The following is a 21,822-nucleotide window of genomic DNA, read 5'->3' as shown; positions in this document are numbered from 1 at the left end:
TTTGACCATATTTACAGTTAGAAGTATGCATCTAGAACTAATGGATGCAAAAATAAATGAATTGCAGGTTAAACGAGAATTTGCTGTATAAACAGAATAGATGGTAAAAATCTTATTTTTAAAATGTTTACCCTCTATTCTGTTTAGTAGCTCAAGATAGATGTCTTTAAGTCAAACAATAGTGCAGAGCATCAAACCCTGATTATTTGTTATAGAACCATAACTTAAAATAGCAGGAAGTAGCTTGTTTTTTCATGACATATTAGACAGTAGGTCACTTGCAATTACAAAATACGTACTCGCTGTGTCTTACAACTCTGTGTAATTCAGGATATAGCATATACGGTAAAACTCCTCCTAACAGGCACCCCTCTTATGCTAACGCTTTTTAATTCCCCGATTCCAAGGCAAATAACATTATTAAATCCTTGTCCTGTGGACACCTCCTATTGCGAACAAAAAAAAATTTGTCCCATTAGTATCCGTACTAAAGGGGTTTTACTGTATCTAATTACATGCGTTGTGTATAGTAACTACACAACATAGTAACTAGTAGACAGGTGTATAGTAACTCATATGTTCAAGAAACATTATGTGAAGTATGACATTCAAAAATTTACGTGTTGCTACTGTAAAAGCTATCCTATCCAGCATTCAAGTAACTAGGAAGCTAAAGTAAACATAATTTTTCAGATGTAAATAATGTCCAATCAAGCAAGTACACAAACAATGTCAAGGTTTTGTATTTCAAAGCTATTATTATATTATCATGACCAAAGACGATAAGTCAGCCTATGAAATTCCTGATGTGCTAGTTAATGTGTTTTTCTTAATTTATCTACCTTCCATTCGGACTCCGTGAATAAAAACTACTGAAGAGTGTAAACTGGCAAATGGTATAAGTGATTTTTCAATAAATTTGAAAATATTTTCTCACAACTACTAATAGCACATTAAAATTTAGTGGATGATATTCTTATGCAAACAGAACACAGGATGCACAATACACCAGGAAAAGGTAAAACTTACTATTGAGTTTCTATTTTATAATTTAGTAGCACATTGTTTTTGCTTTCTCGGCAGTAGTTTGATTGTTTCCTCCCCCCCCCCCATTTCTCATCTTTGGTAACTGAATAAAGCTTAAAACAGGGCATTACACTTTTATGGAAGACATTCAGAATACCCCTAAGCTTTTTATAAATTTTAAAGTGATAGAATAATAATTTGCTTTATAATTCCTGAGTTATGTAAAAAAAATTATAAGAAATGTCACATGTTTATTACACTTGGTTTTTTCACTTTGAAATGCTCTTCAAGATGCTCAGCCTTTACAAAAAAAATTGAGATCAAAGCACAATACTAATTTTTACTCACCATTAGAGGTGTAACTGCTAATTCAATGACAAGTGTTCCACCAATATCGACTGTTGAAAACACTTCAAAACTTGTAAGAGTGTACTTGGAATTGGAAATGTTGAGCACAAATGGATAAGAATCATCTTCATCAGGAGGGAGATTATATTCAAATGCCAAATTTGTAGGTAACGAGATACGAGTTAGAGGAATATTAAGCCAACACGAGTTAACCCTAAAACTGTTTGTTTCATTTTTGTCATTAAAATTTGCAACATCAGTAGCATCTATCTCATTAAAAGATTCTTGGTTCTCTAAAGATTCGTCTTCAAATAAACGCAAGTCAGCACAACCTATAATATAAAGAAATCAACAAAATATATTAATGCACTAGGAAGAAATCATTAAATAAAATTTAATTCACAATAAAGAAACAAATTTTGTCCACATTGATATGAACTTCATTTATGTTCATTTGATAACCATTTTATTACTCCATAGCTAAATATTAATTATTTTTTGTGGTGCAATGATTGAAAAATAATTTTTAAAAACTCCAAACAAAACTCAACAGGATGGTTTGTCTTTCAAAATGAGAAAAAAAAAATGATACAAACTCATTTACACAAACAACACATATATTTTTGTAATTTTTTAGTATAAGATTTTTTTTACCTACAGTATCACATCTATCACAAATTCACACACAAATGTCACCTTTACTTCAGCGATTCTGGGGTATTTAAATATTAAACCTGTTTTCACCTAATACTTTTAGAATGAGAATTAATAATGCATTTTTCGTTATTTGATTCTATACATTCAAAAATTTTAGAACTTGAGGATTTTTGACTTCATGCAGGCAATAAACTTTCAAAACTCCACAGCAGCATTACTTGACAACTTATGTTTCCAAACTAGTTTACTGTCACTCCGCTGAAGGAGGAAAAAAAGTTTACCACATATTAAAAGCCATTTTAATAATGTGCAGATATGTTGGAAGTCAATTAAAAAAACTGCTACTTAGTAATCATCTAAATTTGAGATTTTAAGAGAATTCTTCAAAATATTCTAATAATTTCAAGAAACAGTTACATGCTTGAAAATACTAGTAAGATGACAAAAATTTATCATGTATGGTAGGTAACATGTATATGTTCCATCTACATAAGTCCAAACTTGAAAAACGATAAGTTCACAGATTAGTATTATACAATATATGCATTAATTTCACCTCAGTTTCAATAAAACTATGTTGCTCCCAATGCAAAAAAAAAGTATCATGTAATAAGGATGAAATATTTAACTGCCTCTTTGAAGCTATAAAATAGTCAGTTCTCAAGATTAATGAAAATAAATAAGTAACAAATAAAAGAGAAAGAAAGGAGAAAAACAAAGTCCTGATTATTAACTGGAATTGAAATATATTTTTTTTCTTTATCTTTCTTCAGAGGCAAATTTAATTTAAAACTTATTATGAAATACAGGGTGTCTGAAAAGTCCTTGATACATTTCAAAATTCATAGAAAAACAACAAGTTGTAGTATGAAAATGCAGTTTGTGCTATAATACTTCACAGGTTCAAGATTTTATGACATAGTAAAAAAAAATGAAAAAGGAAAAAAAGAATAAGAAAAAACAGAAGTACAATTATAAGAAATTGCTGTATCTTCATAGTAAGAAAAATAAGAGTCATGGGAGGTGTTCCATCACCTTATTAAACAAAAAGCAATACCTTTCATCAGAGGTGGCAATAGGAACTGAATAGGGAGGGGGGGCAAAAATTAAAAACGACAACTAAAAGCCATGGGATTTTTAGCGGCAACAAAAAAATGAAAGAAAAAAAAGGTACAAAACTTTGCTGAGGCTGGTTTTTATAGCATATAAGTGGTAATTAATGCAAATGTAACAACTTAAATCATGTTTTTTTTTTTTTTTTTTTTTTTTTTTTTCTTTTAAAGATTTGGATGAATTATGTACAGAATAACTTTCCCCAAAGAAAAGCTTAGACATGAATTAAGACTTACACTATTCACTCCTAAGTATTTTGAGATCTCACAAACCCTTGGTAATAATTTCATTAAGCAAGTATGGCTAGTATTAGTTAAACAATTGATTTATCAATATCTAAGCAATGAATCTAAAAGTTACTGCTTGTGTTAAATAATATTTTGTAAACAGATATACAAAGTAAAACAAATAATTATGATCTGAAAGTTTTGATACTTCTGCTTTTTTTATATAATTTCTAGTTTTGGTTTCAAAATTGGAAAATAAAATAAATAAATGAACCATAAAAAATTGGGGAAGGAAGCAGTTGAAGAAGAGCTAAAAAGGAAAATGGCCTCTCCTTGTAAGCATTCTGAAAACATTGTTTTCATAAAGGAACACTAGTTATAACGATATCATGAAACAAATAAAAAAAATCAAAAGGTATGAATTAGAAGTGAATACTGAAAGGGAAAACTAGCAATATAATTTTTCAAAATTAACTATTCAAATAAAAAAAAATTCTCAAGTATTTTTCTTTCTAAACATCAATCAGTTTTCCCATGTAAGTAAAACTTGAGCAGCAAGTACTAACTATAATACAGCATCCTTTCTTTTATCTAGCATTTCTAAATACAAAATGTTACAAACAGCTTTTCTAAAGTTTAAATGTTTTGGGAGAATATCAAAAATTCCTGTAGCCAAAAAATATTTCAAGCACAGCAATATAGTTGTAGTTTTACCTTCCCATGTTACTCAGAAAATTAAAAAGTGCATTTGTGTTTACGTATCATAAAATCCACTTTTGTATCATTTTGTGTGTATTTCAATACAAAAATGCACTCTCTATCTTTTGAGGTATGTGTTTTATACTCAAGTATGTTGCTGTACTATTAATAATAAAAAACATAGAAATGTAAAGGAATTGTCAAACTACTTTTTATATTTGATCAAATGCAATCACGACAGGCTTTTTTTTTTTTTTTTTTTTGGTAGATTCGAGTACAAAGCATACAACAATGCAACAAGTTTTTATAAGAAACATTACTTTTTATTTTTATTTTTTCTCTTCTTTTCCTTCTTTTTTAATGCACACAACAATAAAAAAATGTCCACAAATAACTATGGACGTTTCCATATCTTTATTTAGCAAAAAAGAGAGTAGTTAATCAATTTTAATATTATTAATCTGCTCATCAATATGGTTACCTATAAAAAGTACATTTCTTGCTTAGAAATGTGTAACATTTATTCCTGTTGTTCATGGTCATATTTTTTTTAATTTTGGTGGCAAACTCAAGTTTGATAACCATTCTGGTGGAAGAACCAAGTGGTTACAGAGCACTCAAATAAAGTTTTGCCTATCACTTAGAGGCTTAAGTACAAAAGTCAGAATAAGTTTTATGCTACAAATGGAAAGTACAGCAAATTTCATGCTGTGATTTAAAATATTAAAAATTGCACTTACTTTCAGTATTTATAGTTAAACTAAACTTCAGTTCCGGAACTAAACTATGAATTGAAATATAATTCCAATCATTTATTATTGGAATAATCTTAAGATTGCAATTATTAGAGTCATTACAATGTGTTTCTACAGATTCATGAGATGCTGATGGCAGTCCCAACTGGCGAGCTCTAATAACAGCGGGGCAATTTCCAAATTCATTGGGCAAGCAATCCTTTATGGATATTTCACTAATCCAACTATTTTTTGATCCAAAAAATCTACAAAAGATCCAAAAAGTAAATTATTTCATTAATTGTCAAAATATAGCATAAAATAAGTAAATCTAATGAAATATATCTTTAAAAACTTCCAATTGTCCAAAATATAAATATATTTACACGATGCAAAAAGATTGAAATTCCATGCCTTCCACTTTCAATGTTGGTATGTTTAAAAAATTAAAGTAATTTATTAATTCCAAGGTGCACGATCCCAATTTAAATTGGTGAGAAAGTAGCATTGAGGCTCAGGTAAGTAAAAATCAAAATTGTGCAATCAGGAGAGAGGAGAGAGAAAAAATCAAATGAAAACAAAATGGGGGGATGAGTCCTTGAAGAACAGGGAAAAAATGGAGAACTGGAACCTCTCTAAGTCAGAAATAATATTTGTTCACTTGGAAACATGAGAACTTAATATATCATGAATGACTCATAAAGGAAGATTATGTAGTCTCATATTAAAAAAGCAGGAGTTTTGAAGAAGTTAGCACCAAAACATAGGAGTTTGAAGGGCCCTTTAAAAAAATTTCCGTAATGAAGGAGTATTGGATGAGTCTTGAAGGAGTATACAAGCCCTGCACATTTCAGACTTTAAAAGTCTGAGAACTAAACTAAAAATAACTGATTGACCACATGAAAGATTTAACACCTGGGCGGAAACAATAGAAGCCCAGTAGCTCAGTGGTAGAGGTTTGTGCTCCCACAGCGCTGGGTTCTATTCCCGGGTCGGGCATGGTCGACTTAGCTGTTCATCCCTTCAGTGGGTCGACAAAATGTGTACCAAGCGTGTTTGGGAATTAAACCCTGAGGATTCTGCGTTTGGCTGACTACCTAACCAGACGATCTGCCTAGCACCCCAGAGCCCTTGGTCAGGAAAACTGAGATGGGCACAGTAGGCTTTGGCCCCCATGCAGGGGCGTGCACAGAAATTTTGGGGCCGTCACAAATGACTTTTCTGGGCCCCCTTCCATATAATTTACCCCTATATTTCAAGCCTAGTTTTTAAAATATTGGGCACCCTTTAGGCTCCGGCCCTAGCCAACAGGTGTCCCACTGGCTTGGTTTGGCGGAAACAATACATCCAATCAACACTACACAAACAAAGAGTGTCTCAACGACAGTTTGATTTCATTATCAAGACAAAAACCCTTAAGGCCACAGTAGGACTATTTACTAGGTACCCAGGAAGATCCGAGTTGTCAGATCAAGAGTCAGAGCAACAGATTTGTAAATGTAGCTGATTAGTCAATCATTAAAGTATCCAACATGTCCCTTGACAGGCAACTAAAATTAAAATATACACATAGGCCAACAATCATATTACTCTCAGCCTATCTATGCCACTTAGCCCAATAAATAATGGCCCCCAAACAGTGGCGTAGCTACAGTGTTAGCTGCCCGGGGTGGTCCCGCAATTTGCCGCCCTTTGGTTGTGAAATAGCTAATACATAAAACTGTCAAAGGTATTTAAATTAAAACTAGAAATTTAATTGAAGCAAAAATAAGACTCAGTTATTCTCTATATTTTTCAAAAGAAAAAAAACGTTAAGGGCGATAAAGGCACACTTGGAGAAAATTGCTAAATTTAAGTCAAAAACCGCAATTTTAGTAAAGTTATTTGAAAGAGCGTTTTGGGTTTGCTGCCGATTTTTTTCAGAATTAGTCTGTTTTAGTGTTTTTTTGTTGATGTTGGGGGATCAGTAGGCAATAAAAGGAAATTTTACGAAATTTTAAAATGCAGCTTAAGCTACTTAGGAGAAGTCAAGGAAATTGGGAATGGTCGGATACTCAATGCGGCATGCGTATTCTAATGCAGTTGTAGGCATTAGGGGAGAGAGGGGCGCTGAGGTTTCCTACTGAAATGTTTTTAGAATTGAAATCAATTTTTGAGTATCTTTGGTGATTTGGTTGAAAGAGAAGGTTCGGGTTCTTTCTTTGGAAATTTTTCGCCACCGAAGTCTCGAAACGTAATTCTAGGCTGTCTTTGGTGACGCTGAGGGGTTCCCTAATTAATGGCATAAAAAATGTTGTGAAGCCAGATGGTTCTCTCCTGAAAAATTTCCGTCATTGACATCTGAACATTGGACTTTGTTTTATAATGTTAGGAGGAAGAGACGACAGAGGGAGGTTTCCCTCTCAAAATCATTCTTAAAGCTGAAGTTCATTTTAGGCTTTAGAAGGAAGGGTTAGCGAGCTCTCCTACTCAAGCAAATTTCTAAGAAAGAAAATTTTGGTCTACCTTTGGGGACATTAGGAAAAGGGGTGAAGAGTTCTTTCCTAGGAAATTTTTCAAAATCAAAATTTTCAAGACGCAGTTTTAATTTTTGGAGACATTAAGTGAGAGGGGAAGGGCGAATAAGATATATCTCTCAGAAAATTTCCAAAATTAAAGTCCAAAAAACATATTTTAGGCACTATTTGATCACATTAGGGGATCAAAGACACTCAGGGTTGAAATGCTGTTTTCACAAATTGATATTGAAGTATCGAAGTTTTAAAGACGTAATTTTAGGCTACATGTTGCGACTTTAGAAGAGAGAGTGAGAGTTTTCTGCAGGAAAGTTTTCAGAATTAAAGGCCTAAATATATACTTTTTGGTTGTGTTTGCTACGTTAGAGGAAATGGCAGGGGAAGGGACTCTGTCCAGAAAATTTTTCAACATTGAGGTCTAAAAACGTATTTCTAAACTATCTTTGGTGACATCAGGAAAAGGGATGAGATATTAAAGCGCTCTACCACATAAAAATCAACCAGAATTATTTGAAACTGAATACTTTAAAACGCATTTTGAACTATATTTGTGTAAGTTGAGGGTCCAAACTAAGTGTTAAAAAATGAAATTCGCTTACCTTCCATATCCAAAATTGTCAGATAGATTATCTACTCTCAAAAGCGAGAAAACGGAAATCCCTTATACTTCGTTTGAAGCAGAGATTTCTTGTAAAGAGTGGAAAATTAAAGCAAACTCTAAAACATAGGGTGCGTTCATAAAGTCGAACGTGTTTAACGAGTGAAGCGAGTTACCGAACAAACCGTTTAAAAAGAGAACACGTTAGCTAACTGGTCGTTCAGAAAGTGTAACTCAGTTAGTTTTGTGAAGCGAAATTCTTAACGAAGCTCACGAAGGAAAGAGGTGGTTTGCTCAGTTTTAAAACATGGCGGGGCCCAGTGTTTATGTTTTATGTTTATGTTTTAAATGCAATATATGTGCGGTTTATAATGAGTTTATTGTTGAGCATATGAAATCTTGTAGTGATAAAGCATCAGGGTTTGCAGGGTTGAGAAAATTTCAGTAAAAGAAATCGAAATAAATACTTCATACTTTAATTATTCATTTGCTCTAGACAACTATGACACAAAATAATAATAATAATAATGCATTTTGAATTTTACTAGCCTTTACCGATGCATTTTACTTTACTTTTAGTCAAATAATTTAAATACACCTGTGCCTATCATTTCTTCACAGGGGGAAAATGTGTCGGAGATCGGAAATTTTAAATCAAAAACACATTTTGCATTTTCCTGTAACTCATCAAGAAATAATTTAAAATACCTTTTTTAAGTCAAGTCATATCTGATTTTATAAAAGTTAGTAGATTTATAGTGAAATGTTTTCTATCCGAAAAGAGTCAGCGTGACTTTTTCTGCATATACCGGGGATACATCAATTTAAGAGTAAACAAGAGAATGTTTTCTATAAAAAATTTTTAGAATTTTTTAGAAATTAACAATATTTGCTAACAGTAGGGCAGAAAATAGAATGTGTGGGGACATATTTTTTTTTCTTTTTTAAAAAAAGTACTATTTTTTGTTCTGTGCTAAGAAACGATGGTGGAATCTAAAACATTATCTTAATTATATGAAAAATTATCATATAAGCTTTGTGCTACAATATGATTAAAGTGAAAAAACAACGTAAGTAAAGCACAAATATTGGAGAAGATACAATTATTGTACTTTAGTGCTCTCACTGCTTCTTAAAAGGACTCTATTAGGCATATCATTGCCAATACTGTGGATTTTAATTCCAAAATGACTTCAAATACTTTTAGCAAGCATGCTAATTCTTCGATCAAAGGTTTGTGTTCTGATCCTGATCTAGTTGTTACTAAGGCTGACAAAGGTGGCCAAATTGTTATTCTTGACAAAAGTTCATATTTAGATAAATGTAATGAGCTAATTGAGGTTGGTCCTTATGTGACACTTCCCAAAGACCCTAGTATTAGAGAGTTTAACCTATTAAAAATGTTGTGAAATCTTCTCCTGTCATCAGTGAGTCATCAAAAAGGTCTTTAACTCCGTCTGTTGCACACTGTGCCAGGTTTTATGCTCTACCAAAGGTTCATAAACCCGACATTCCTCTTAGGCCTATTGCTTCAAACATTGGTACTGCTTCATATAAACTAGCTAAGTATTTAGTTTCTATCTTCTCTTCTCTTTTGGTTAGCAACTCTTTTACTGTCAGAAATTCAGTTCATTTTGTTCAGAAGTTACGTTATTTTAAGCCTCATGGTTTAAGGATGGCTTCTTTTGACGTGAAATCACTTTTCACTAATGTACCGGGTTTTGGGGCATTGGATTGTTTTAAATTGAGACTCCAAGAGCATCATTTTTCTAGTTTTGAGAATGATGAACTTGTTTCACTTACTCGTGTTTGTCTTGAGCGGAATACTTTTGTGTTCAACGGTACTTACTTTCGCATGTCTGAAGGTTTAGCAATGGGTAATCCTTTGAGTCCTATTTTAAGTGACATTTATATGCACTATTTTGAGACTAAACTTTTTGAAACCATAACGTTTCCGTTCTATGTTCGTTATGTTGACGATTGCTTTGTTTTGCTTGGCCAAAACCAGGTTGATAATGAACTTTTACTTTTTACTCTAAATTCTATCGATCCTTGCATCCAATTCACTATTGAAATGGAAACTGATAGTTCTCTTTCATTTTTGGACGTCTTTATTACTAAAAGTAATGATGAATTTATGACTTCGGTGTTTCGTAAGCCTTTTGCTGTTACACTACCTCCTCACAAATGTTCTTCTCATCCTCCAAACCAAAAGTTGGCCTCATTCAAGGCTTTTGTGCTTCGTGCTTTGAACATTTGTTCTTCCTCCAATTCTTTAAATGCTGAGCTTTCTTATCTTAAAGCAGTGGCTTTCGATCGTGGTTATTCTCCTAGCATCATTGATTCAATTTATGATAAGTTCATTAAGCCCTCTCATTCTGAAAAGGTTTCTGCTTCCAATGCTTGGAATGCTATTGTTTTGCCTTATTATCCAAAAGTTAGTCATCAAGTTGCAAAGATTTTGAAGAAATTTAGTTTCGATACAGCTTTTTCTCCAGTTAATAAGATAAAATTTACTAACTTAAAGGACCCCATTGATTGCCATAGCAACTGGGGTATTTATAGCATCTCCTGCAAGTGTGGACTTAGTTACGTTGGACAGACTAAACGTGCTCTCAAGCACCGTCTGAAAGAGCACGAAAACTATGTTAAACATAAAGAACTTGCTCGTTCTTCCATTGCTCAGCATTGTTTGACTTCTGGTCACTGTTTTGATTTTTCATCTGCAAAGATTATTTGTAAATGTTCTTCGGTTTGTGACCTCGATTTCTGGGAAGCTTACTATACTTGGAAAAATTCTCATTCTCTTGTCAATGATTTTTCCAGCACTCCATTTTTTCATGATATTTGGAAGCAATTTCTATAATTGCCTTTCCTGTTTCATCGCTGTTTCGCACTCTTTTTGTCTCTGGGCTTCTGATTGGTTGTCTCTCCCCCTGCTTTGAACCCGGAGTGTACATGCCATTCGCTGATTGGTTGTTTGATGTCTTGTTTCTGTATTCTTATTGGTTGGACCTCTTTGGTATAAATACTGGTGTCCACTTGGTTCTTGTCAGTTCTCTCGCTTTTGGTTGTGTTGGTGAGCTTTCTGCACTGATGAAGAGGCTCCATTGTAGCCTTGAAATAGCTATATGCTGTATCTTCTCCAATATTTGTGCTTTACTTACGTTGTTTTTTCACTTTAATCATTATCTTAATTAAGATGAAATTTAGTTGAAAGGAATCTGAAAATTTGTTTTCCTCTTTTTATTTTATTCAAAAGAAGAATCCTCTAGTCTTTTTTTTCATCACTAACTTCAAAATACATATCCTCTGATAAAGCAATGATCTGTGTCGTCTGCTAATTTAACGTCCGCCATCTTTAATTTTAACTGATCATTCAAAAAGTGAACGCAGGTAACGAAAAACCGAAAAGTTATCGTTGGTTAAGCCAGTAAGTTTCGTTAGACTTTTTGAATGCACCCATATAAAGAGCAATAAATTGTTTAGTGTAATAATTTACACCTTCCCCTCTTTTCCTTACTCTTGTCACCATTTTTTTGAAGTAAAAAAAAAGGTTCTTGTTTCACGAGCAGGCTTTCAAGAAACTCTCTTGAAATTCTGTTTTAGTTTTTCTTATACCAAAAATTGGAAAAGTTCATTGCTTTCGTCTTCCTGATGTTAACCACTACAACAGTCTAAGTAACAGATTTTTTTAAAAATACTATGCACTTTTTATAATGCACTCAAAGAGACAAAATATCTTTTCTGGATAAATGGAATATTTAAGTATTCCTTTAGTTTTTAATTCTTCCAATAAAATGACACCACAAACGAAGAAAAGTGTGGCTGAAGTCAGGTAGAGAATTTCTTATTATTATCAAGCTTTCATTCATCAATTTGAGTGTTTAAACAATGATATTTTCTTGGTTCAAAATGACTTGAGACGCACTTTTCTTCGTTTGTGGTGTTACTTTCTTGGAGTTATTGAAAAGAACAGGAATACTTAAATTGTCCATTCAGTGGCCAATCCAGGATTTTTTTTCTCGCTACCTATTTTTGTGAAAGTATTGCATCATTTTATTTTTGTGAAAGTTTTTTTTATCAGCATTGTTTCTGTGAAATTTTAGACGCATCCTAATTTTTGTAAAAGAAGTAGTGGAACAAGTGGAATTTTAGTTCGAAAAGTGTAAGTGTCATCTAGTATTATTTTTAACAGGTTTTTTTGGGGGGGGGGGGAGCTAAAAACCCAAGAAGTACGAAAAATACCATCGTAATTTCAGCTTAATGGTCTATGTACTGTGTACTACAGTATAGGAAATTATGAGAAAAATGGTTCCTCAAAACAGATGTTTAAAGATTGCGATAATATTGCATAAATACACTTTGGTGATAAACAACTAAAAATTAGTTAAAATACTACTAAAAGGTTTCTATTTAAGCGATTGTTCATATAAACCTGCTTATTTTATTTTATGAGTATATTTTGTTTTAAATAGAGAAACAAATTTCATATTTTAAAATGCGATTTTTTGTGAAATTTTCGATGTTTTTGTGAAACTACTGATTTTATTACTTGATTTTTGTGAAAGTACCGATTTCAAAACAAGATTTTTGTGAAGGTACCGAAAAACGGTAGCAAAATCAGCCTGTATTGGGCCCTGCCGCTATGCTCCAGAAAAGTTATTTTGTCTTTTTGAGTGCTTTAAGAAGAAATTTTCTTTTTGTTTGCAGTAACAGATTAAAACCATAATTTCCTTATTTGGAAAATACATTTATTTTTTCCACATCAGAAGGGTCAATTTGCCACCCCTAGAAAAGTGACGCCTGGGGTGGACAGCCCCCTTAGCTACGCCACTGCCCCCAAATGTAATAAAGCTTGGCTTGATCAGTTTGCAATTGTATAAATTAGGGACACATTTAATTCAACAACAGATAAAGTTATTAACTGCCATGATGAAAATTCATATCACATCGAAGCCACTATCTAGCCACTTAGGTTTGACATCATAATCTGAGTAAAATGCCAAAATTTAGACATGAAAGAAAATATTTTCCCAGTTTAAAAGAGTTCACCACTTTTGAGGTCTATGGAATGAATTTTTGCTTTGACAATCATAAAACATAACACAATTAAATATACTTTAGTGAAACACTTAAGTAAAGAAGTAATAAAAACAAAGCCAAGAATGTTCTTACCTGTAAATTTGACTTCCATTTACTTTTTGGACCGTGGTTTGTTGATGTAATAAATCAGTCACTTCAGATACAACATTAACTTTGAGTGATGATGATAACCAACTTAGACATGGCGTAAAGAGACCCTAAAATATGTTTAATTCAAAATTATTTTTCTTTTGATTCATAATAAGGCAGTGGTGGGGAGGTCATGGTGCAGGCTGCTTCATTCTAATTTTTAAAGGGGTGATTTTGCAGGTTTTCTGACCTCAATTTGGATATTTAAGGGGGTATACAGTATTTGAGGGAGAGCACTAGTGCCCTTCAAGGGATGGGTATCTCTGGAAAAAGGTAATAAAGCATTGAAACTAACAGAAGGAAAATTAGTGGAACAATTTATAACGCCCAATATTCTCTTTAAAAACTCGTTGAATTTCACTTCACCAATCAATTAAGATCTACACAATATTGTAAAAGAAATATTTTCAAATCCATTATTCTCTTGCCATTTTCATATTTCATTATCCTCTTGCCATTTAAGATAACATAGAGCAATATACATTTCATTCCATAAAAATATGTTTGCATTTGTAAAACTTTAGAAAAAACAAAATGTTTTTTCGAGGCACTTTCTAAAGGATCTTAAATACTTGATCTTTGTCTTATAACATTTGGATATGTAAAAATGTTTTAAAGTCTGACAAATATGTACTTTTTAGCTTTAAGTTTGAGCAGAATTTAACAGATAGTGGACAGTTAAACCTGAAGGGGCAACAATGTGTACTAACTCAAGGTGCACTGTGATAACATCATCATTGCATAAGTCAACATTGAAAGATAAAAACTAGGGAGATTTTGCATGAACAAATTTAGTGATAAAAGCTTGAGTGTAAAAGATTTCCTTTAATACAAGTAGGACTTCTTAAAGAGGCCTGTGTGGGATCTGTACTGGGCATTCGGAAATCCGGCAGGATTTGAAATTTGGAACTTGAAGTTACTTTTTTTTAAGTTTCAAATAAAAAACAATTAAGTTTTTAAAAAAAATGTTTTAAAAGAGGCTTAAGTTTCTTTTCTATTATAAGTGACAAAAAGCATTAATTACAACAGGAAAAAGTTTAGAAAAATCAGAAATGTTTTAACTTTTTTTATATAAAAGTTTCTTAAAGAATAAAAATGAAATAAGCATGTTTCAAAAGTGATTGAACACAAACAATTTTCATCCTTGTTTGTGGAAGGTTTAGTTTTTGTGATCACAATCGTTTTACTGTAATGATTTTTCGCGAAATTCAAATCACTGATAAATCCCTTTTGGAGCTATAAGGAGGGATTTTTTTGTTTTGGTGAAAATTTGGAAGATATTTACTTTATATGGGAGTTCGGGAGAAGGCATCGAAATTCGGCATGAGAAAAGTTGGCAGCTATGTCATTGCAAACCCTTTTTAATTCTAAATGTATCAAAATATTGCCTTTTTCAATACCTCTTTTGACTGCTGCTACAAATGCAAAAAATGTCTCTGGGTGATCATTTATTTAAAAATTTGCAATAGAACATCAGTGCTATTGACTTAAGAAGAAATAACTAAAATTTTTGGCCTCTTGCTGTCTTACGAAACATCATTCTCACTAGTGAAAAACTAAGATTTTTTTCTTGAATTACACCTTACTCATATTTTCCATAAAATAACAACTATCTAACTATGATTTTTTTAATTAGTGTTTTATTTATTTAAATCATATTCAAATAATCAAAGAATTTAAACCAAAATTTCAGACATTGGTGCTGAAGCTTTAAAAATTAGACGTCTATGTCTATACTGATGTTATTATTTAAACTTGCTATATTACTTGCCATACACTAAGTAATAAAAACCTCAGATTAGGAAGTATTAAAATTTTCAGAAAATATCTGCTTGTATTATTTACTGTTTACAATCCCAAATGAGATGATACTGATTAGAATATCACAGGTAAAGTCAGTGAAGGCAATCTTGCTGTTAAAATTTAAGTATCAAACAGAACATGAGGGAGGACAAAATATTCAACAAAAACGAGCTGATGTGTGCATCACATCTTGACTCGAAAAAAAACAACTCTAAATTATTAATTTGCTCCTTGAATAAGAAGCCTCACTCTGGGTTAGAAAATTATTTAACAGTATGAATTCTTCATATGGATTAAAATCATACAACAGCAAAATTAAGGCTTTCACGATGTATCAGGAGAAGCAGACTATTCAAAATCAGGAGTTGGGATAGAAAAGTCTGAATGTGCATGAAAACATAAATATGTACACTGCTCAAAACAATTAGCGGAGCACATGGTTATAACAAAATTATGCAAAGATTTATACCAATCAGCACCATAAAATGAATCATTCATAATTGAAAGCCTACCAGGAAACGGAAGAAGAAAACTTAATGTGAAAATCAAAGTTCATGACGTCAAAAATCAGAAAAAGGAGATAAGGGCAGAAATCGAGATGTTGCAGATTGATGCTGTTCTTGTTAGGCATAAATGCCTGTTAGCAACACAACAGTAAATAATCCTATCTCATCACCTCACAACAACAATAGTAAAAGAGTATGTTTTTCCTTACTTACAATGTATTACCAATCATTCTGCATGACTGGGGTAAAAATGCTTATCAGCACTCATTTCGCTTTGGTCAAATCGACCAAATGTTTGGTTTCACTTTTGTCCACCCTCTGCCGAATTGCCTAGTAGATGATGTCACATCAAAGCTTCTAGAAGGAATCTGATGGCATGTGTGCTCAACGATAGCAGTGACGAATGTCCGTTCACGTGACTCGGATATGCTAACGACCCTGGGGATATTTGAACCGCTCGCGGGTTATGTTCTTTCTCTTTGATTACCTCTCTTTGTCGTAAGCGGTTTGCTTCGTCGGCATTCGAATTTGCTTGTTCGTGCCACTCGCCCCTCTTTAAAATTATGAGCTTGTATTAGCTTATCTCGTAATGGGTTTAATGTTTTACATTGAAGCTTTAGTCGATAGTCATGCAGTTAGATTTCATCATTTCTGTACTAGTCATCTCATACATTAATAGCACATAGCATGTGGTGTGCCATAGTTTGTAGCTAAATGTGAGAGGAATTAATTATTACGTTTTTAGTATATTTTATCATTTACAGACTGTTTTAGCTATATACCTTGTTGTTTAAAAAACGTTGTTCATGTTTGAAATAATATATTAGTCTTCTTTCAGAACTCACTCTACAAATACACTGGCAGACAATTGCTAAGGATGGATGGCTATAGCAGCATTAGCAAACCACAAAATGTAAGGGAAAAAAATATGGAAATTAGCAGAACTGTGGGATACGGTAAGGCGTGTCGTGCATATGTAAATTTTAGATTCATGGCGTTACTCGTCACGTGATAACGCTGATAAGAGATATAAAGGATTGGGCATGTGACGACCAGTTGTTCAAAGGCAGAGCTTGACGGGAAAGAATCGATTGACATACTTGAATTTTTCAGTATGATTTCTCGACATCCCTTAGATTATTTTGCGGTTAGCGGTGTTGTTGGAAAGATTGATGAAAGGCAAAAAACATCAGATGTTTTACCCGGGAGTTCAATGTTAGTCGTATGGTTGTTTTGAAGGTTTGGAAATCACTTCAAATAAATGGAATGGGTAGCATATGTCACGGGGGAGGTTGTGTCAGCAGTACAATGTCAGCAGAAGATTGGTATATATGCTACAAACAAAAAGGAACTGGCACAACACAGCTACTGAGGTAGCAAAACAGTTTCCTGCTGCTACTAGCATGCAAATATTCCGAAAACCATAGCCAGACGTATGCATGCAGGACTATACGCCCGACAGCTTGTTTTGTACATCCCATTGTCTACAAGTCAGCGTTTCACCCATTTGTAACGATATCGTCAGCATCACATATGGAGAGAAGTCTACTGGGTTTGTGTACTATTCTCAGATATCAGCAGGTTCAGTCTGTCGCCTAACTGTGGACGACAACTGATCTGGCATGAGAGTGGCACTGAATAAAGGCCAGAAAACATAAAGAAAGAGACAAATATCCTACAAGTGGTGTCATGGTGTGGACTGGGATCATGATCAATGATCATACGTTGCTCATGTGCTACCAAAATGGACTATGGCTGGCCAGCGATGCATTGATGGTGTTCTGCTACCTCATGTTTACATGTTCCCTGGCTGTGTGTGTGATAAATTTGTTTTCATGGATAACAATGCAACCAACACAGTCCCTGTCTATAATTGCCTAGAGAGAGAGAGAGAGAGAGTACTCAACCCATCGGATGACCTGCTCATTCTTTAGACCTGATTCCCATTGAAAATGTTTGGAATGTTTTGGGGAGCAATCTTGCTGGTTGGCAACGCCCTCCAATAAACAAGGACACGCTCATCCGTGACTGACAAAGGAACGGGAGAAATTACCCCAAGAGCCAGTGGATATTGTTCTGCGAAGCAGCAAACGACGTGTGGAAGCTTGCATCACTCTCCATGTTGGCCATATCCCATATTGACACCTTTCGCCGGAACGCCTGGGGACGGTAATTAATTTTTTTCACTTTCAGGCATTCAGCACAAAATGACTGTTTTGTCCTTCGGACACTTTTCAACCCCTTCTATATTTCAGAGCACAATAAATTATCGTCATTGTAATGTTCTAGTGTTCTGGCATTAGTTTATTTCACTTGACATCGAATTACACATACTTTTTTTAAGCTCTACATAGCCCATTGTGATCCGTCCTTAGCAATTGTTCACCAGTGTATTAAAGGAAATATTGAGGAGATATTATTAGATTAGAAATTCTCCACAACACATCTGTTTTATTGCGATAACTGAAATTCGATTGCGCTGTTTTTTTTTTTTTTTTTTTTTGTTTCTTCTTTTTGAGACTAGGTTACTTGAAAATGTCTCAACACCATGATTTACCGGAATTCATTGTATGGCCTGCTATAGACCGACTGGAATCTGGGCAAACACAAAGTAGTGTTGCAGATGCTATTGTATTTGCCACAAGTACTGTTGCAAGGCTGTGGAATTGATGCTAAGAAACAGGAAATGTTAGACTTCAACCAGGGCAAGGTCGCCCACGAGCCACTACAGCAGCTGATGACCAGTATATATGGTTAACAACTCGTTGAAACGAAACAGAATGCTAGGCAGCTGCAAAGATAGTTGCTCTTGGCAACAGGATGAAGGGTTTCCAGCCAAACAGTATGTAATTGGCTTCATGAGGGAGGGCTCTATGCATGTAGGACAATGGTATGCATTCCTTTGACCCCACGCCACCGTGCAGCCCGAAAAAGATGGGCTGCTGAACATTGAGATTGGGAGCAACATGATTGGAGCCAAATGCTGTTTACAGATGAGTCCCGATTCAGTCTGGTGTGAGACACCTGACCTGTTCTGTTATGGAGGGACAGGGGCACTAAAAATAATCCTGCTTTCGTTTGTGAAAGTTCACTAAAAATACAAGCTGGTTGAATGGTATGGTGTGGAATCAGCATAGGTGATGTACGGACCTGCATATCATTTGGAAAGGCACTTTGATGCACCGAAAGTATGCAGATGAAATACTGCAACCTCATGCGATACCTTACGCTGGAGTTATTGGAGATTCCTTTGTTTTCCAGGATGATAATGACCGACCGCATAGAAATTGTCTGAAGGAGATCATGCTCGAAGTTGAAACAATACAGCATATGGAGTGGCCAGCATGCTCTCCTGACCTGAAATCAATCGAGCATTTTTGGAACATCAGGATATAACCAGAAATTAATTTCAGGGAGAGTTTAAAAACTTTCATGTAGAGCTTTGTGCTATTTGTGCTAATGTTCAAGTCATGGGGTTATCTATTATGAAAGCGTTTCATACAATTAATATATACATATAAGACATTTGAGTTTTGGAACAATATTTTTTGGAAATTTTTAAATATAAACAAACATTTAAATGTCAAACCGAACTTTTCGTGGGGGTGAACCCTAAACCCCCCCCCCCTTCCCTCTTGTATATGGCCCTGTGAGACATGCTCGGACGACGCATAGCTGTATGATCAAGGCCACCTGTTACTGTTCAAGACTTGGAGATTGCACTTCTTGAGGAGTGGAACAGTCCCCAAAGTGAGATCGATAATCTCTTCTCATTCATGGCAAACAGGGGTGCGTCAGTCTTAGCTGTTCGAGGAGACCACACGCCCTATTAAAACTCATGCATCACATCTGAACAGTACCTTTTTTACCGTTTACATGTAACCAAATTGTTGCCCTAAATCACTTTTTCATGTTTCTTCCATATTTTCAAGAATTAAAGCTTATTTCCAATTCTTTTTATGTATCTTTTCCGTATTGGGCATTGATATGCGTGTACTATGCATAGTATGCCCGTACATGGCTGTCTCGCATGGTTTTCTACACTTTTTTTGCTTGCTCCCCTAATTTTTTTGAGTAGTGTTTATTAAGATCAATTTCTTAACCCATTAATGCCGGTTTCGAAAAAAACAATAAACTGTGATAATTTTATTAGTATTTATTTATTTTATGTCTATATATTATAATTTTTTTCCCGGTTGGTATATTTTTGTACCAACCGGCATGAATGGGTTAATGATTGTTTGTTTAAATGAAAGAAACTATAACCTACAAACCTTTTGTGCAATTCTGTCAGTATTTTCAATTAAAAATGCAGCAGCATACCAATTTCCAGGAAGAGGATTTGAGATATTTAACATTACAGGAACAAAATTAGAAAGCAATGTAAGATTATAAAGATATAATCTTTGAACAGCAAAATGGTCTGGATATGTAGCATTCTGCAAATTCATAACTGGATAGCTGCCATACTGCAAGTATCTGAAACATATGCATAAAAACAGAGTTTCAAAACTTGTACATTTAAACTCAGCTCTGAACAAGAACATTCCTGGAAAATAAAATAATATTTAGATGTGCCCTTTACAGGTTAAGACATTGCTGACACTGATTATAGCAAAATGCTGCTTTAAGCAAAAGCGAATCCAGAGTTTAGGAGTCCTGGGCCTTAGGAGTCCCATGACCTACAAGCTTCAAATATAGTCTACAACTGCATTTTGAGAACTATGAAAACTTTGTCCCAGGAAATGCCTGTTTGTGTCAGAATTTTGCACTTTGACTTCCTCTTTCAATAATGACCCCCTCCAAAATCTGATGCTGGATCTGCTCTTGACTTTAAGGTACAAGAACTAGTAAGATGCCCAATTGTCTTTCTAGTACATTTTCAATCAGGCTTCAGAGCTTTTTTCCCCAAATATTGCAGCAACTAAGATTAAGTTCCTTAGCCTGTCATTCTCCATCGAATTTAGACCTAGAGCTACAACTGGAGGATGAGTTGTTAAGGCTGGGACCCCTACAGAAATCAATGCTTGAGGTTATGCTCATAAAACACCTGGAGGAAGGGGGACAATAAATATAAGTTTTTTTCTTGTACCTGAGAACAAGAAGACAAAATGATTGGGTGTGACTTTAACTCTACTTGGAAACAATATAAATGTTACAATCATACTCATATCAGTTACGACTTCCAGGGAATGCTATTTCCCACTGGTTTAGGTATCATCATTCAGGAATAGCCTTAACCAAGCTGCAGGCAAATGACCTCATATAAGAGCTGAGTATACATTCACACTGATAGCTAAAAACATTTTAGCGCACTAGCTTTAACATAATAGTAATTATTTTATGCTAGGGTCACCCGGGGTAAAATGGGTATAAAAAACAGCATTTTTAATTTCAGTGACCCATAGCAGAAATATCATGAAATATAATTGTGTTTTTGTTGAATATTCTATACATTGTGTATCTTAGGTCTAATTTGGGCATATTTTGTGTTAACTTTTTGCTTTAAATTTAGTGTAAAGGGGTATACCTATTTTACCCCTGTGTATACCCATTTTACCCCGTGCTTCGGGGTAAAATGGGTATACACCGGGGTAAAATGGATATATGCTGTTTAAAGTTGAACTACACTGTGACTAATGGAGAATTTTTTTTAAATTGAGTATAATTGCATTGGAGGAGAAAAACCTTAATCCAAAACAACCACAAAAAATGTTTACAGAACCAAATTTATGAAAAAAAGGTGCATTGGCAAACCCTTGCAGTTTGGCTGAGATAGTATTTTTATAACTTTGTGATGCCTGCACAACATCAATGTCATCTTTCTTGGGGAGCACATAGGATAATTTGGCAGATGATTTTGTAGCAAACTTCTCAGTATATTCACTTTCAGCTGAGATTTCAGTGATTAAACCTATGAATTCCACAAATTTAACAACGGCCCTGTCGCCAATTGCTGGAATTAACAACTAGGAGAACCACTAGTTTTCACTTCTACTTCATTAGTTACTTTATAAATTATTGTTAATGTTTTTTTTAATTTATTTATTTTATGTGTATTTATTTTTTCTGCTTTTGTTTGTCTCCTGCCTGTTTGTGTACAATCTTGCAGCCACCTGCTCTGTAATTACAACATCTCCCACCTTTGTTTAGACTCTTACTTTTTTTTATTTGGAAATTTTTCATTTCCTTACCAGTGCTAAAAAATGGCTGTGAACCAAGAGGTATAGTAGAAGGATTTAATTATTCAGTACAACTTTGCTATGAGGCATAAGGATTCTGTTGTGATTGTATGTGAGGTTGTACTTAGACTATGTTCTGAGAATGAGGTTGGTGGTTTTAAAAGGAAATTAAAAAGAC

General features: G+C 34.0%; 1 protein-coding gene across 1 annotated transcript in view; it reads right to left on the bottom strand.

Moving 5' to 3' along the window:
- The window catches only part of LOC129218070 (post-GPI attachment to proteins factor 6-like), a 57,378-nt gene that overhangs the window by 24,666 nt on the left and 10,890 nt on the right, over positions 1 to 21,822 (bottom strand). The window contains exons 3-6 of the mRNA XM_054852259.1: positions 19,737 to 19,941; positions 13,097 to 13,221; positions 4,811 to 5,070; positions 1,375 to 1,706 (exon numbers count right to left, since the gene is read on the bottom strand). Of these exons, the coding sequence (XP_054708234.1) occupies positions 1,375 to 1,706; positions 4,811 to 5,070; positions 13,097 to 13,221; positions 19,737 to 19,941 (922 nt within the window). The remainder of the gene's footprint in view (positions 1 to 1,374; positions 1,707 to 4,810; positions 5,071 to 13,096; positions 13,222 to 19,736; positions 19,942 to 21,822) is intronic.

Source organism: Uloborus diversus, chromosome 3 (assembly GCF_026930045.1).
Source record: "Uloborus diversus isolate 005 chromosome 3, Udiv.v.3.1, whole genome shotgun sequence".
Taxonomy (NCBI): domain Eukaryota; kingdom Metazoa; phylum Arthropoda; class Arachnida; order Araneae; family Uloboridae; genus Uloborus; species Uloborus diversus.
Note: the sequence above shows the minus strand (reverse complement) of the source record. Positions and strands in the feature narration are given on the sequence as shown.